This window comes from Oreochromis aureus, linkage group 23, assembly GCF_013358895.1.
Source record: "Oreochromis aureus strain Israel breed Guangdong linkage group 23, ZZ_aureus, whole genome shotgun sequence".
In the NCBI taxonomy this organism is placed as follows: Eukaryota; Metazoa; Chordata; class Actinopteri; order Cichliformes; family Cichlidae; genus Oreochromis; species Oreochromis aureus.
The window spans coordinates 43272333-43288281 of record NC_052963.1 but is presented as its reverse complement, the minus strand read 5'-3'; the positions used below and the strand labels follow the sequence as shown (position 1 = coordinate 43288281).

The 15949-nt window shown below is 41.8% G+C and overlaps 1 protein-coding gene across 1 annotated transcript in view; it reads left to right on the top strand.

Moving 5' to 3' along the window:
- trabd2b (TraB domain containing 2B) overlaps positions 1-15949 on the top strand; it is a 72773-nt gene continuing 56824 nt past the window's right edge. The window contains exons 1-2 of the mRNA XM_031736053.2: positions 1-471; positions 3141-3710. Of these exons, the coding sequence (XP_031591913.1) occupies positions 358-471; positions 3141-3710 (684 nt within the window). The 5' untranslated portion in view covers positions 1-357. The remainder of the gene's footprint in view (positions 472-3140; positions 3711-15949) is intronic.

The window sequence follows — 15949 nt, the reverse complement described above, 5'->3', positions numbered from 1 at the left end:
CAGACCGTCCCACCTCTTTCCCAGTCAAGACGCTCCAAGTTCGTGGAGCGCAAACTCTCCAAAGAGTTTATAGCTCCTGCTTCAGGACTGCACCGGGTTGGAAGGAGCCAAGAAAAGTTTAGAACAGAAACAGACACATTCACAAGTGGAGTGCGTCGGGAATGGCGAAGAGGCGGAATGGTCCTCTCGCCGACCTGCACATGTGAGCCCAGAGGCCACCGGTAACTTTTTTTTTTTTTTTTTTTGTACTTCAAAGGAGACGGGAAACCGGGCAGTAACAGAGAAGACAGAGTGGGGGGAAAGAGAGAAAAGTCCGCTGTGAGCTGACTCCTACAATTGTCCTATAACATCGACGGGATGGTCTTTCTGCCGGGAATCAGCTGGGTCTTCCTGAGCGCGCTGCTGCACGCTGTGGCACCCTGGGGCGCAGACCGACCGGGCAGACCGAGACAGTGCGACGCTCCAAAGTCGGTGAGTCGTGTTGGGACGGCTTTCTTAAGTCAGTAACTCCCCGTGTGCACCGGGATGGACGCGTATTTGAAAGTTAATAATAACCCAGGCTACTCTAAGCAAAGATTTGACCCCGACAAGGTTGTTATTTAGCCCACAGAACTGAATGGAGCTACTAACAACCCTACGGCTTTGCGACACTTGTTGTCTGTTCATCCTAAACTCCCCTTTCTCTCCAAGAACTTCTTTTTGAATAATATGGTGAAACTCCACTGAAGCATTGGGTCATTTTGGAGGGAGATTCTACGACGAGGGGCGCAGTGACTATAGAGTCTAGTTTGTCATTAGGCTGTTTTTCTGACTTAGACACTTGTCTATAACAAGCGCAAAGGCTTACACTGATATGACTTTAAAGGAAACAGCCTACAATTTCTTATTACTTATCCTTAAAGTTATAGTAACAATAACTTAAAGTTATAATAATAATGATAATAATAATAATAATGATATTAATAATAATAATAATAATAACAATAATAATAATAATAATAATAATAATAATAATAATAATGATAATACGCCAACCAGCTTTGTGGAAAATAACTTTTTGTGCGTTTTGTTTATGTAAATGTTCATATATAAATGAAAGACCCTTATACTGCAGTAAAGCTGTGGAGTGGGGACTTAACATGAAGGAGACTGCCAAGAGAAACTGTTACCGTTTGCCAACTTTATGGCTGTTTATGTGACAAACGCAAGTGGGAACACCCACGGGTGACTTACTTCATTTGGGAAAGTTTCACTGACCTTTCAGAAGTGATCGTGTTTCAGTACTGTGGCGGCTTATTAAAACACTTATCGGGTATATTGGTAAAATTATGGATGTGGCTTGAACTCGCAGACCGTGAGGAAGTGCCGGAGTGCAGCCCAGACATATTCCAGCTCGGTTATTGTGCTTGCCCAGCCGGCTGTCTGCCTTCCACTTCTTGCATTTTCGACATAAAGAGCGGGGGGGAAGTTAATGGCCATCGTGACTTCAAGAGTCATATCCAACACTCTTTCTTGTTGGAAATAAATACAGCACATGAAAACTGCATAGCTCAAGAGCCCAGAAACAGTCCAAAACAAAACAAAAACAAAACACTTGGCACGTGAGTGTGCAAGTTGTTGCTGAAGATATCATTAAGGAGTCGTTTACAGATCACAGACTTTGTTGTATTAGGCTGTCCTATATAGTACTGTTGTCAGATATGGCTGAAGGCTTGCTCCATGTGATTTCTAATGCATCAGTACAGTGGTCTCTGTTTTCTGTTAAGAGTAATTACCCCCATAAAAAAGGAACCCCGTGCGTCAAGGCTCGCCAGAAAAGTCAAAGCTGCCTTAGTAGAGAGGCTCTCGCCTCTTTTCAGGTCTTACACGATCACCGTCTCACTTTCCACGTCAAAACGTCTTCGTTTACGGTTAGGCCCAAGTACACGTAGTTAACGGTGGACGTGCAAAATGCTTTATTAGTTTCCGCCCTTCCAAAATATGATATTAATCCCTTCCAAACCTTTCCCGTTAGTCTTCGCAGACGAGTGGCCTTGGCCAAAGTGAAAATGAGGTTAGAAACACAGAAACAAACGCAGTGTATCTGAAAAACCCGAATTTTGCCCTGAAATCAAATATGGTCATTTTGATTTATTTTGTCTAGCACAAGTTGGTGCCAGTAATTACGGTATGTAAATTGCAATTAATTATGATGATTATAAAAACATACCACAAGAGCACCGCTATTTGAAAAGTTGAAATGACAAAGGCAGCGTTGGCAGTCTGCAGTGGAGCACAGCTGAAGAAAATCTTGATTAAATTTTAGAAATAAACATTTTCTAAGAATAACTTTATTTTACAGTAATGGGTTTCATCCCTCAAATGCCTGATTGCACTGTGTCTCAGAGGCCAGAAGTTTGATATTGTTTATAAAAGCTATTTTTTGTCATATTTAAATAATGCCAACATCAAAGTCATAGCACATGCAAAGCACATTTGCAGAGCAGCTAATAAGAAACATGTCTTAAATGCAGTAGAGCCTTATATTCATTTAGAACAACTGTGATTATTTAATTTCAGTTTTGACATTGCTTTCTAATAAAGACAACCACAACAGTAAAAAGCTGTAACACAAACCTTAAAGACAAAATCAGTGCTGTACTTGAGACTGTCAGCATTTCATCCTCATGCCCGATGTTAAAAAAAGAAAGTAAAATCCCAAATATAAGTATCATAGTGAGGTCAAAATTGAGTGCAGGTTTCTTTCATGGCTTTTATGAGCTCCAGTGTAGTATATTTGCACCACAGCCCTGAAAATGCTTCCCAGGCCGAAAGAGGCTTTGGCAACCGAGGTATGCACCTCAACAATACACGGGGGTCTGTTTACAGCCCAGAAGGCCCCTCTATAAACTCCCTGACTGCAAGTGCTTGCAGCACAGCCCCAGGCTGACTAGACTTCATACTTCCCGCGGTTTAATTTTAAAATAGTATTTTGAATTTTAACTTGTTGACCTGAGCCCAAGAGCCAGTAAACCACAACAGAGGAAAAATCTGTCACTTTTAGTTTTAAGGCGAGCTCTAACATGATGGTTTTGGTGTTTTTGTTTCTGTTTATTGTTAAAATCTTTTTCCTCTTCTTCTTTTTTGTGTGTTTTCTATAGCAAAGTGACATGAACTCTTTCCTTTGGAGAGTAAAGCGGGCACCTCCTCACCCACCTTCTTACTTATTTGGTACCATCCACGTGCCCTACACCCGAGTCTGGGACTTCATTCCCAACAGCTCCAAGCAGGCTTTCCATGACAGCAATAATGTTTACTTTGAGCTGGACCTGACTGATCCCCTGACCATCTCCAAACTGACCAGCTGCCAGTTACTCCCCCATGGAGAAAACCTGCAGACCCTGCTACCTCGAGATCTGTACCGCCGACTCAAACGCCATCTTGATTACGTCAAACACATGATGCCTTATTGGATGACAGCTGACCAGCGAGGCCGAGGCCTGTATGCTGACTACCTGTTCAATGCTATTGCAGGGAACTGGGAGAGGAAGAGGCCTGTGTGGGTAATGCTGATGGTAAACTCACTCACAGAATGGGACGTCCGGTCCAGGGGGACACCAGTGCTCGACCTGTTCCTAGCTCAAGAGGCAGAGCGAATGGGAAAGACTACAGGGGCAGTTGAGCAAGTGGAGGAGCAGTGTCATCCCCTCAATGGACTCAACTTCTCTCAGGTAAGAGGATGAAATGACTGTCTTTGCCTTTATTTTCCTGTGTGTACACAGCCGGAATAGCCAAAGAAATTACAAAACAATTTGGTGAAGTTGGTGCATCGTTTATCCTCCTGAATACATGAAAATATATACACATATACTGCATGTTGCACCTTTGCTGAAAAGAAACTGAGAATGTGGGAGAAGACAACATAAGGAGAAAGAAGTGATTAAAACATGTCTGCTGTAGACAGCTTTATGGTTATGAATGTCCCTCCACCTCACTACACAAACATACTTAACTGCTGAATCTGGAAAAAGGGTGTGAGAGAGTACACAATAACACACTGAAGAAGGTGAGAAGAGAGGAGCGCTCTCTCTCATTTATTAATGCAGACTGTCTGTCTAACTCTCTGCAATAATCCTAAACTCATACTACAATTTGAGAGGAGTGTAATTACCAAATTACTTGATCAGCAAAACACAGGGTGTATATGCAATTTTAATTGATTGTATCATGTAAAAAGCAACGGAAATATGTTTCTATTTAAAGAATTAGTCAGCTGGAGTTTACTTAAAATAGAGGCTGTAAAACATTTTTCAAGGCATGTGAGCTCCCAGACAAAACTCCACTGAGCCTCAAAAGAAGGAGTAAGATGATCTAATAGTTTTTATTCCCTAATACAGCCTTTTGACAAAATTGTAAATGAGAAATCTGCATGTGTGTTCACAAAGTATCCACAGTCACACACATGTTTGCGTGGACTGCCTACACACAAAGGCACGCTGTGCGTGTAAAAGGTTCATACATCCATATTCACTGAGTAATGCAAGAGAATCTGTGAGGGCCTGAACCTCCATGCGAGAGGACGGAGGGCTCGGGAGCTAATTTGAGACGCAGCGGACTTCCAGCCTCTCCTCTTTCATCAGCACCTCCTAACTACGCTGTCAAAGTCGCGTTGCATGCCCTGCACATGCCTGAGAGCTTTACTAACCCTAGAAATAAGCTAGGGCAGGCACACTATGTTTCTCAGTACTGAAGAGAATATTGCTAATGCCTTTGGGAATTTTTTTCAGTGATTTTGTCTATTATGTGCCGTACAGGTGTCATTTTCTTATTACCTTAGGGTTCCATGTTTCCTGTCTTTAGTGTATTTAATGTTGATCTGCATTTAGTGCGACAGTCACTGCCCCTAAAAACAACACTGCTTAAATTACACCCAAACATGGTTGAGAAGCAGCACACGTCCAGTTTTAGAAAATAGCATTTATGTTTCTAAAGAACCTTGACTTTACTTTAATCTTTGAGATGTATTTTTCCATGAAAAGGCTTTAAACAAAATCATATGACGAGCTTTCAAATTCAGATAAGCACATTACATCGAAATTTTATCACAAATAATTTGAATTTCACCCAGCCTGTACATAGGCACCGCTGACTCCAGAGCTTCCAACCCCCTTGCTTCCAGACATGTATGAGAACAATCCAGAGCTGAACTGAAACTGACATGGAAACCATTATTCTCAATTATAATAATTTGTGATTTAATCTGAACACTATGGTTGATTGGATCCCTCTACGCTTGACTATAACAGCGATGAGGTCAGATGGATGGATACAGCAAAAGTTGAACAGAAAATGCGTGGGTGGGAATCACGGGAAAGAGAAGTGAAACACCAGAGAGAGAAAGTCAGAGATACATTGTCTAAGGAGGAAGAAACAGGGGAAAGGCGGCAGAGGAGTTGCATGGAGAGTGACCGGCATCTTGTTGCTGCTAATGCTAATCTGAAACATAAGCAAAGGGAGAGCTAAAATGGGAGTTACTCTAAACCTGGCTGGCTCACAGATAATTTGATCCCAAATAAAAAGTACATTTTTAACACCATCCCATAACTCTGACTTTACAGAGAGGCTCTTAAAAACGTGATCACTGATAATTTATCACCTATCACACTGTGGGTATCTCAGTGGAGGGCCCGGTCCCACTGTTACAGTACCAGTACAGTGGACTCCTGGGAGATGGGTGGTCTCGAAGCACTGCTTTGTGACTCATGAATTTAGAGGAAGCCGTTTTTGGCTGAAAAGTGGTACAGCAAATATATCATCCTCTCTGGAATAGGAGGAGGAGGAGGCATGTTTAAAGCAGTAATCTTCTGTTTAGTGGTGGTGTTTGTGGTAGCGTGGGAGGGACAGAGAGATATCAAGTATAGCAGAACCCTCTTTAGACAATTGTGGTCTAACAAGAGTGCAGTCTGTCTGAGACCTCTCTCTGGTCTTTTTAGATGACAGAGAGGTGTGGATATCTCTGTGAGAGGCAGTTTAAGGCTGTGGAAACAAAGGCAGGCTGGGTGCATGGTTCTTCTCCAGTCCTTTGAAGGCCGATGTAGGTTGACAGCTGGGCGGTACCAAGTGCTTTCAGCACAGATTGGAAAAGGCTGGCGACAGTGCAGTCAGCAGAGAGAGTGTACACTGCATAGCCAAAACTCTTTGTATGTCTTTTGTTCCCGCAAGGGTAGATAAATATATTACATAATGACTAATCAAGTAAATGCCACTATCACCATTATAATAGTAACTGTAACATGTGTTATTAATGCACAACATCAAACTCCACTGGCTTTGCACCTAGAGTCTCTTCATTTTTGGAGTTGGGACATGGAACAAAAATTGATTTAGTGCAACGTTTCTTTTGGGAAATTTGGTGGTGGCACTGGCCTGTGATAAGCAACAATATTTATTTTACCTGGGTCACTTGGCAGCCAAGACCACTGGACCATGTCAAAGAGAAATTGCATCGTATCGGTGGCGCCTTTCTCCTGGGCAGGGGTCATGGGTCATGGTGGGAGGTGGTAGCGGAGCCACAAGCAGCAGAGCGGTAAGGAGACTGGCAGTCTGCTGAGGTCAGCCTGGGCACTGCTGAGCAGGCAGACAGAAACCAGTCTGATGGAGTCCCTTGTTCAACCTCTGACCATTAGTTTCCATCAGCTCAAGCTACTTACTTGCGCAAATAGAGAGCGAGAGATAGATGACCGGTGGCAGATTCGAGTGCCGTCACCTTAGGGCTTGAAAGGAGATTGGGTAATGTTATTATGAGATGGGAGGGTGGTTAGTGAATCCAGTTTCCTCTGAGTAAGAAGGTGTTCTCCTCCCGATTAGGAGGCGCCCTGTTTACAGATGCAGCGACAGTCTGATGTGTCTATTTCAATCAGTGCAGCTCCTGCGGCATTCCTCTTCTAGAGCAGACATCAGCCTGAGGCTTTCTGCTGTGCTGACGCTGCAGCCTCACACATGCTGTGGTCACAGTGGGGCACTTTCAGGCCTGGAGGGATGGCCAAAGTATCACAACAATGTATTTCTTTATGGTAAAATAATGTGCAAAGTGATGACATTAAGATTTTCCAACATGTGCTTGCAAACATATAATAAAAAATACACGATAGCAACCGCTGAGTTTACACACAGCGGCCATAAAGTGAAACTTTTGTCTATCTGGGAAAAAAGACATTCCTTTTAACAGTGCTTAGACTTTTCCCATAAGTCACTACTACTTTATATGATATTAAATTTGATTTGTGTTTGGTTTTCCAATTCAGACTGATACAAATCAGCAATTTTGAAAATGATTTAAAAGCAGTGAAATAGTAAAAATAAAATAGAGCCTTTCCACAGGGAATGACTTTTTCTGTGGAGATACTGAGGCTTTTGGCTGTGCGTGGCACTTAGATGATGAGCATTTATGGGTGGTGAATATAATATTGAGAACCCAGGGTAATGAATGGCTCCAAAAGCTGGGCGAGGTTTGCAGAAATGAAATCAAAATAAGATTCTCATGCGTCATATCGAATGATGAATGATTCTTTGCTTTGTGTTCCTTGGACCGTGTTCACCTAAACAGCACATCCTTAAAGGGTGGAATTAAGTAACAACCAACCTTAGCCATATCCAAATATTTACATTCACTGTGTAAGTTTGGGTTTAAAGAAATTGTGTTGGCCACAGAGGATGACTGTTTGCACTATACTCTCACTTCCTCTGACCTCCTCACTCTATTTGGGTCTCTGCTGCCTTCTTCTTCACTCCCTATCCTTTTCTCTGACATGTCCCGAGGCTCTGGTTGTCCCACTTCTAACCTATTGCTCATCCACACACACAAATCCAAACGCATAGGCTGAGTGGAAAAAGGAGAGAAGGAGGAGGAGGAGGAGGTGAAGCAGAGACAGAGATTGTCTTTAAAGCATGTTGGTGACGTGTATTCCCTCTTTAAGCGTGACATCTGAGGGTGGTTTACATCGAAGCTATAATTACCTGCGCGAATCTGTTGGAAAAACTGCAAGGCAACACATATCAGGCTGATCATCTGGTCCTGTCAGCAGGCAGACGGCGGTCCCTCTGCTGCACTAATGACTTAATAGGCCCCTAAATGACCAAATCGCCCACTGCCATCTAGAAGCACTTAGACAATTATGTACAGGCCAGAACTCTGTAGGCTGAGGGAGGTACAGAAGCAGGATGTGGACAATGTGAAAACAGGAGCAGCGTGCTTGACAACAGAATAGATCACAATTCTTGTACGTGATTCGTATTTTTACAGTCATTTTGCGAGAGAAAATGTTTCTTCTGTGGTGTTCAATAGCAGGCTGCAATCAAGAATTAATGGGAGACTACTGCTACAAAAATCAGTCCACTGAACTTAAGTGCCACAATTTCAGTGTTTCTTTTAAGTTGAGAAAGTTAAGCAAACTCTCCAAAGCGCATTTGTTTCCAGGTTTGATTTTTTTCCTTGGATCTGTAAAACTTGGACTTATGAACAAGATTCATTAATCAACAGCGTACTGTTAACTTCAGTCTAACCAAAAAAACCTGTAAACCCATGTGCTCGTCTATTAACTCGCTGCAGTATCTCTATTTGTTGCTTCCAACAGAGTTCACGTCCCTTCTCCCTCTGAGTACCTGAGAGACCTGAGGTAATGATTCCACCACATTGTTGCTAAGCCGAGGCAGTGAGTTAAGCACGGCAGGTTGAAGTGCTCTTCCATACTTTTGAGTTCATTTTGCCAAAGCCTTCCCTCCTTCCTTCGCCCACATTCTCCCTTTGGTGGAGAAATGAGGGTTTCTGTCAGGGTAAATTGTAGAGACCTCATGTCATACTGTGAATCCATCTTCACTCCACACTCTTCTTCACTCAGAACAATGCTGCTGATCTCACACACACACACACACACACACACACACACACACACACACACACACACACACACACACACACACACACACACACACACACACACACACACACACACACACACACACACACACACTATAGTCAGCTTCTCTATAATTATTTTGTCATCCTAACTGTGGAAATTGCAGTAAATCTTGCGGCGGCTGAGACTGCTTTCCTGCAGGGAGGTACACTCAAAGACACATTCACAACAATTTTGATATTTTCTCATCACAATAAGGGAAAATTGATTTGCATAAGACTGGAGGTTGCTTTCTATGGGAAGGACAGGTAGTTTCCAGGGTGGCTGAAGTTAATCTCAGGTTGTCTGGGCCAGAGGCTGATTGATCACAGGCAGGAATGTGACCGACTGATTTCCTCAGAGACCCACTTGGCCCCTCTGGAATGTTGTTGTCTTTTGGGACATTGTTGTTTTATAACCTTTGTTTAACCAGGTTAGCCCTGCTAGATCTAAGGATCAGGGTGTGTGCAGCGCAAAAAGCTATGCTTTTGTTGTAGAAATTTCTCTCATAATTCTGTTCTTTCCTAATGCATATCTTTAATCTTCGTGCCGAGATGGGACAAAACAGAAAACAAAATAGATTTGTTGGTTGTATAAGGTTCAGACAATATTTTATAATGGTTTCTATCATAACTCAAGGATTTTACCAGTGTTGGGCAACCACCCGCTCTAAAGGTACCTTTAGTGTGCCACAAACAGTTCTCTTAAAAGAGATTTCCTGATGTTTTGAATATGGTGGTACAAATCCCCCATAAATATTTAACTGGGCTGAGATCTGGGAACTGTGAAAGGAATAACATATGACTCTTATCATTTTTTTTTTATAGCCATCAGCCTGTTCTTTGACCCTCGTATGCCTTCAGATATGAACAGTGCCATCCTTAAAGAGACCACTTCCTAAATTTAATGCCCATCTAGGAATTGGCATTGCAAATTAGCTTAGGCAAAGAATCCTGTGTTCTGCGGCATGGTTCATGTCACATGTGTGCCTCCACAAATAAATGTAAGTTTTGGTTTAGTAAAAAAGTAAAAAAAAAGAAAAAAAGAAAAAACCTATCCTCAAAACAGAATCCCTCACAGAAGAAAGGTGGACCACAGAGGGTTAAATCTAATTAGACATTATAAAAATGCCTCGCGTAAGTGCGTACACATGCAAAGCGTAAACAGTAGCGCCTGACAACTAACTAACCGGACAATGTGGCATGTCAGTATCAGCCTGAAGAGGTGAACATGGAAAAATAGATTGCCAGCGTGCCATGGCATGCAACTTTCCATGTCAGATACTTGGTGGTCCAAGATGAATTCAGCTTCTCAGTCAGCCTGTGACATCAGCCACACATACCTCACACACCTCTCACACACACTGGTGGCCAACAATCATAAATAGGTGCCAGTAGGGAGCAACTGTGTGTATGAATGTGTGTTGTGTGATGCAGGCTTGTCAGGATTAGGTAGCATTAGCGGAGCCCTCTCACTGAACTCAGTTTTAATGTGACCCATTCCTCCTTTCTACCCCCAATGCCCTGTCCCCATTATACACAACCCAGTGGAGCACTTCAGCTCTGCTTATACCCTGTCTCTCCACCGCACACCTCTCTATACCCCCCTATAGAAAAACATGTTCAAGCTCATTTTCACTCTCACACCCTTTACCTGCATTATCCTGTAAGTCAAATAATAATTTTGTACTCCCGCTTTTTATGTGTTTATCCAGTCAGATTTATGGGACACATGTACGTCATTTTTTGGCAATACTGTGCGTCACACATGGCACATATTCACACTTGGCTCTGTGGAGTGTAAAACAGATTTCCTTCTGCTAGAAGTCTCATATAGAAAGTAGTCATTTGTATGCAGCAAAAATAAAATTTTCACAGACCAACTTTCTGGTTCAAGGCGAGTAGGTGACCTGTGAGAGTTAAGATTACCTCCATTCAATAATGTAGATGTAAGACGGCAGTTGAGCGGCTCTCCTTGACAACAGTGGCATTTTTGTAAGCTAAGCAGAACAATATAAAGCATCAAATGAGCCTGTCTGTGAAAATTCAGCCGCTTCAAAAACATAGTCAAGCTCTCTGATTAGCATAATGGAGGCAGGGGACATGATTACAGTTTGCTTCTGTGAATTCAAAAGACATTTACCTGCACTGTTCTAACATGAGAGCATCTCGCAGACTTCGTACCACAGAGCTGTCAGGCTAAGGACTGTTTATTTTCTGAGATCCTTGTGTCATTGTATGCACATCAGTCAGGTTTTGTGTAGAAAAGTTCAGGGTTGTAGTGAATGAAAATTATAAAATTATAAGTTATGTAATGTTTTTGTCAGAAAAAACAAAACAAATAACAGAACAATTTCGTTCTGATGCAATTTTTTCTGTCTCAGACTGAGAATGTCTCTCAGCCGAGGTGAAACGACCAGTTGGCTCTCTTGAAGCAAGGCTCCACTCATAAACTTTAATAGGGAGCACATAAATCCTACAGTCCTATCATCCCTTGAACAGTTGGATACAGTTACTCCCTTTGCACACCTCTAGAAGAGTACCTCTGAGCTGAAGCGGAAACCAGCAGAGAGAAAAACATGCAAGAAGTAAGTTAGCGGTAAGGACCAGAGGGTAAATAAACAGACAAGACAGAAAGCAGATAATCAGAAAGGCAAGCAGGCAGGAAAGAAAGACAAAAAGCAGGGAAGCAGGAGAAAAGATCCGGTACCATTAACAACACTGCAGATGCTCTGGTCTGCAGTGTTGTTAACAACATTTTGCAGGGATAGATTACCCCAGAGATAAGCGAAAGCACAAACACTGAGCTCCACAGGTCAAACTAAGCTTAGCCACTAATTTGAAAAATGCTACCTTCTGTCCAAACTTTCTTCTCGCCATTGCAAATCTGTTCTCAGCCACTCACAGAACTGTGGCCGGGTTCCTTTCTGTTACCCATAACAAAAGTATCTAGACTGTGTGCGTGAGTCTGTCCTTACTAACCACCTTTTTGAGTTGTATTTTTATAACACACCTGAACCCATGTATACAGTTAGGTGAAATCTTTGGATGCTGACTCAGATTTCACAGTTTTTTACACCATCGTCAGTTTGAAATGATGCAATTGGAAATTAATCCCTAAAATAGAGGGAACTGTGTACAAAGTAACAGCAATACCTTTGAAATAGCTGTAAAACAGCATTTAGAGGGTTTATTTGCACCCATAAATTTAACCAAGAGTCTGCACTTCACTTGCACCATTTCAAATTTATTGTAGTGGTGTACATATGTAAAATTCAGGCACTGTCAGTAGTTTCCAAGCCAAACCGAGTCATCGGGATTTATCTGCTTCTGTTTCAAATTCTGCACCTCGTTAGAATAGATTATACCAGTAAAATACAAAAATTAGCTTTCAACAAAGACCATAAGCATCCGATCAATAAATATACTGTTTTCCTATGAGATTTCGGTCTCTGTTCCATCTTCCAGTTAGAGTTCGCAAAACTTTTCCTGAGCCAGACTGACTGAAGGACTAGGTTGGCCTTGCACTTGCCCTCTGGATGACCCCATTCCTTTGCCTTAGGCCCAGTAACCCCTTCTCCGTGCCCCTCACACTGCAGTTGAACATGACATTTTTAGTTCTATCTAACGACGCAGGCTGGAGTCAGGTAGCCTTTGCAAGTTTGGGTTTAACAAGATAAGCTGTTTAAGAAGTACATGAATGGATGAGGATTATTTCTCTTTTCTATCAGGTAAGTACAGCATTGGGACAATGATGAAAGTGAACGTAATCTCCAAATAATTTGCTGAACTCCTTGGCTCTCGTTCTGCAAGCTTATAGAGAAATTCCTGTCCTGTTTTTTGGTGTGTAAAAAGGATAATAAATATATATATATATACAATAAAAATTGGCTGCCCTGCTGCTAACGTCTGACCCGGTCAATCCTTATCACGGGAGAAAGGGCAAAAAGAAAGAAAAGCATGGAAAAGGCGATTATGAAGAAAGAGAAAATTGAAGGAATAGGGACACCCAGTGAGTCAGGAGGCAAAGGAGTCTCCATGTCACGAATTCAAACTAGAGGGAGTGAAGAGGAAAATAAAAATGCTCAATTTGATGGTGCTGGAGAGAGAACGGCAACAGTAACAAAGGAATACTTTCTACACTTGACAGCTTCCCCTGTGCCAAAATAAAAGACAACAATAAAAAACTGGATGCTGCTGTGAAGTAACTTTCTCTTCTCCATTTTTGCTTTTGATTGTTTTTTCCCCCTGAAGTGTTCTTTCACATCACGGTTAATTTCACCTGTCAGTCACTTGCACCGTTTTTACAGCAAAGTTTTCTACCTTTCCCAAGGCACACACTTTCTTGGCATCCACTGGAACAGTTTAAATATAATATCAAACATATGGCAGAGTTTACAGAACGTAAATGAGATGAGAAATCAAATTTATGTAGCAGGACTGTGGTCTCTGAGGGGTGCCGTTGTTTAGGGAGAGCCTAAATGATGGGCAGCTGTAATTACAGCCACAAAACTGGTGTGGGAGATCAGAAGATGAAGAGGATGGTTTAACTGAGAGAACCAAGAGGACAGTGAGGATTGAGGAAAAAGCCCAGGAGAATATTTGGGGTGAGTGGGAAGGGGAAGAAGCTGACAAAGAGGGTCTCTCTCAGTGGGTGGCTCTTTTTCTCATTTTTCTTCCTTGGTCTCTCTTGTGGGTGTGCATCATGTGACGATGTGTAATTGGCCTGTGGTCACACCAGAGTTGTGCAAACAGATTAGCAGGGAAACATGTCAGCCTGAGGGGCTGCGGAGGTGAATGTGTGTTTTGTGTGAATCACAGATGTGGGATTGTGTGGGAAATGGTTTGATGGAGTAAAACCTATATTAATGGTGAACAGGTGGGGCAGTTGACTTTGTCACAGACAAATTTGTTGTCGTGGGCACTTGGGAAATGTCTAGAGTTCTCGGGCAGTCTTTATGCGCAGTTACACACACATATATTAATACCAACATATGCATCCATACACAAAGACTTGCAATGCTTCATTTTCATTCACTAAATTGAATTATGTCTGCACTGTACTCATATATTCCAGAGGTTCAGTGTGGTTTTAAGCACACTGGAGATTACAAGCCTTGCTCTCACTGCCATAAAGCCCACCACTGCAGAAACTCAACAGAAGTTCATTGTGTGATCAGCCTAGTATTTTAAAAACTTTCATATTAAGTCTGCAGCTCATTCCCAATACCAGCTTATATCCTTTTTTCAGAGTTTTAAATCTAAACCCCATGCATCTTTATACATGGGTGAATTTCGTATGTCTTTCTCATCGCAGCCGTTTCACAGCCAAATAAACTGTCGTTCAAATGCGGACGTATGAATTTTTCACTTCAGTAATATGATAAACATTTTCTGGTGTGCAATAGAGGGCCCGGTTGCACCAGTGTTTGACACAGAAACAATGTCCTCTCTGGGATAACCACACTGCAGTTTTGGGGCATCTGACCACAGTAATTTTGGTTATGGCTCACTCACACGAGAACAAAAATAGGACGGCAACCTCATTGCGACTAGGAAAAATCGGTGGTAGCCTCGTGACTCCACTGGATTTGTTCGGCTGTCAGAGACAGATTACAAATAATTACACCAACCAACTGGTTGTTGACTTGAGTGTGCGAGATTCTCAGGGTTGAGGTTTGAGGGTGCCAGACCACCAACTTCTGCACGACCACTTTCAATTGCATAGTGATTGCACAGGTTGCCAAGTGGGGGCCAACTCTAAACAACTGGGGTCCGACTTGGTCTGACTGCAGTCACTTTCAGATTGGCAAAGGTTTGCAAATAACTATTCTGCACCAATGAGTGAAACTCAGTCAACGCAACAGGGGACGTGACATGCCTCAGCTGGTTGCCAAGTAGTTGTATTCTGGTTATATTCCTATATAAAAGTTACAGTTAAGTCCTGCAGCAACTACAGTCGAGGAATTTCCAAATTTCTTTTTCAAATCTATGAGGTTGAATGATGCTAACATCACAAACAAAATGAATGTAATTACCAGCTTGACCACATTCTATAACAAACAGATATGCAGAGGCTCCCTGTTCTACTGTGATACATCACTTTTAAGTTACTATTAGTTGTAGACTGGGAGACTACATTTAATTTTTAAGACATTGCCATCATCAGCAGTTAAAGTTAATATTGACACTGAAATACCAACCGTTCATTGCAAAAATGTAAAGGAACTGCCCCATTGAGCACTGCTCTCAGCTAAAGTTGACTGTGGGAACAGAGAGATGATGCACAAGTAAGCATTCCTGGAGCTGAGCTGAGGAGACAGACAATCAAAGACTGTTAGGTAGAATAAGAGCCGCAAAGAAATCTCATGGACACACTGTACGAGCCCATTCAGATACAGGAGTTTAACTTGGCTGAAGAAAGTCGATGTGTAAGCACATGCAGTTATTGGTTTCTGATGCCCCTGTCAACTCAGTGCCAAACCACTTGCCTTCAGGTAGTAACAACATCACATAATATACCACCAAATGTGGGTGGCCATAGTATTTTGCCCTTAAAAAAACAAACCCTTTACATGTATATTCCCTTTCATAGCTAGAAAGGGCCTTTCATTTCCCGCAGGTGTCTAGTTTGTGTAAATCCACATTTGTCTTATAGCGTAAGATTGTGTTATTTTTTTCTGAGACCGCTTTCTAATAAGCCATTACTTACAGGAGTTAAAAAAATGGCGTTTTAACTTGTTTAGAATTATTTACACATGTTTTAAATGTCTAGTGTATTAACAGCTACTAGAATGGAAAATGTTCTACTTATTTCTTTTTAGGACAGCTCCTCAAATTCCTTATAATGCTTTATATTAATATAAAATATATTATTTTTGCTATTATAGTGAACTGATAAGCATCTGCAAATGATATATTTAATGTAATTAAAGCCTGCTAAATTGATAGTTTATTACAAAGTCCAGACTGTGATTTAATTGTTGTTAGACAGAGTTAGTTGCTATTTCTGTCATT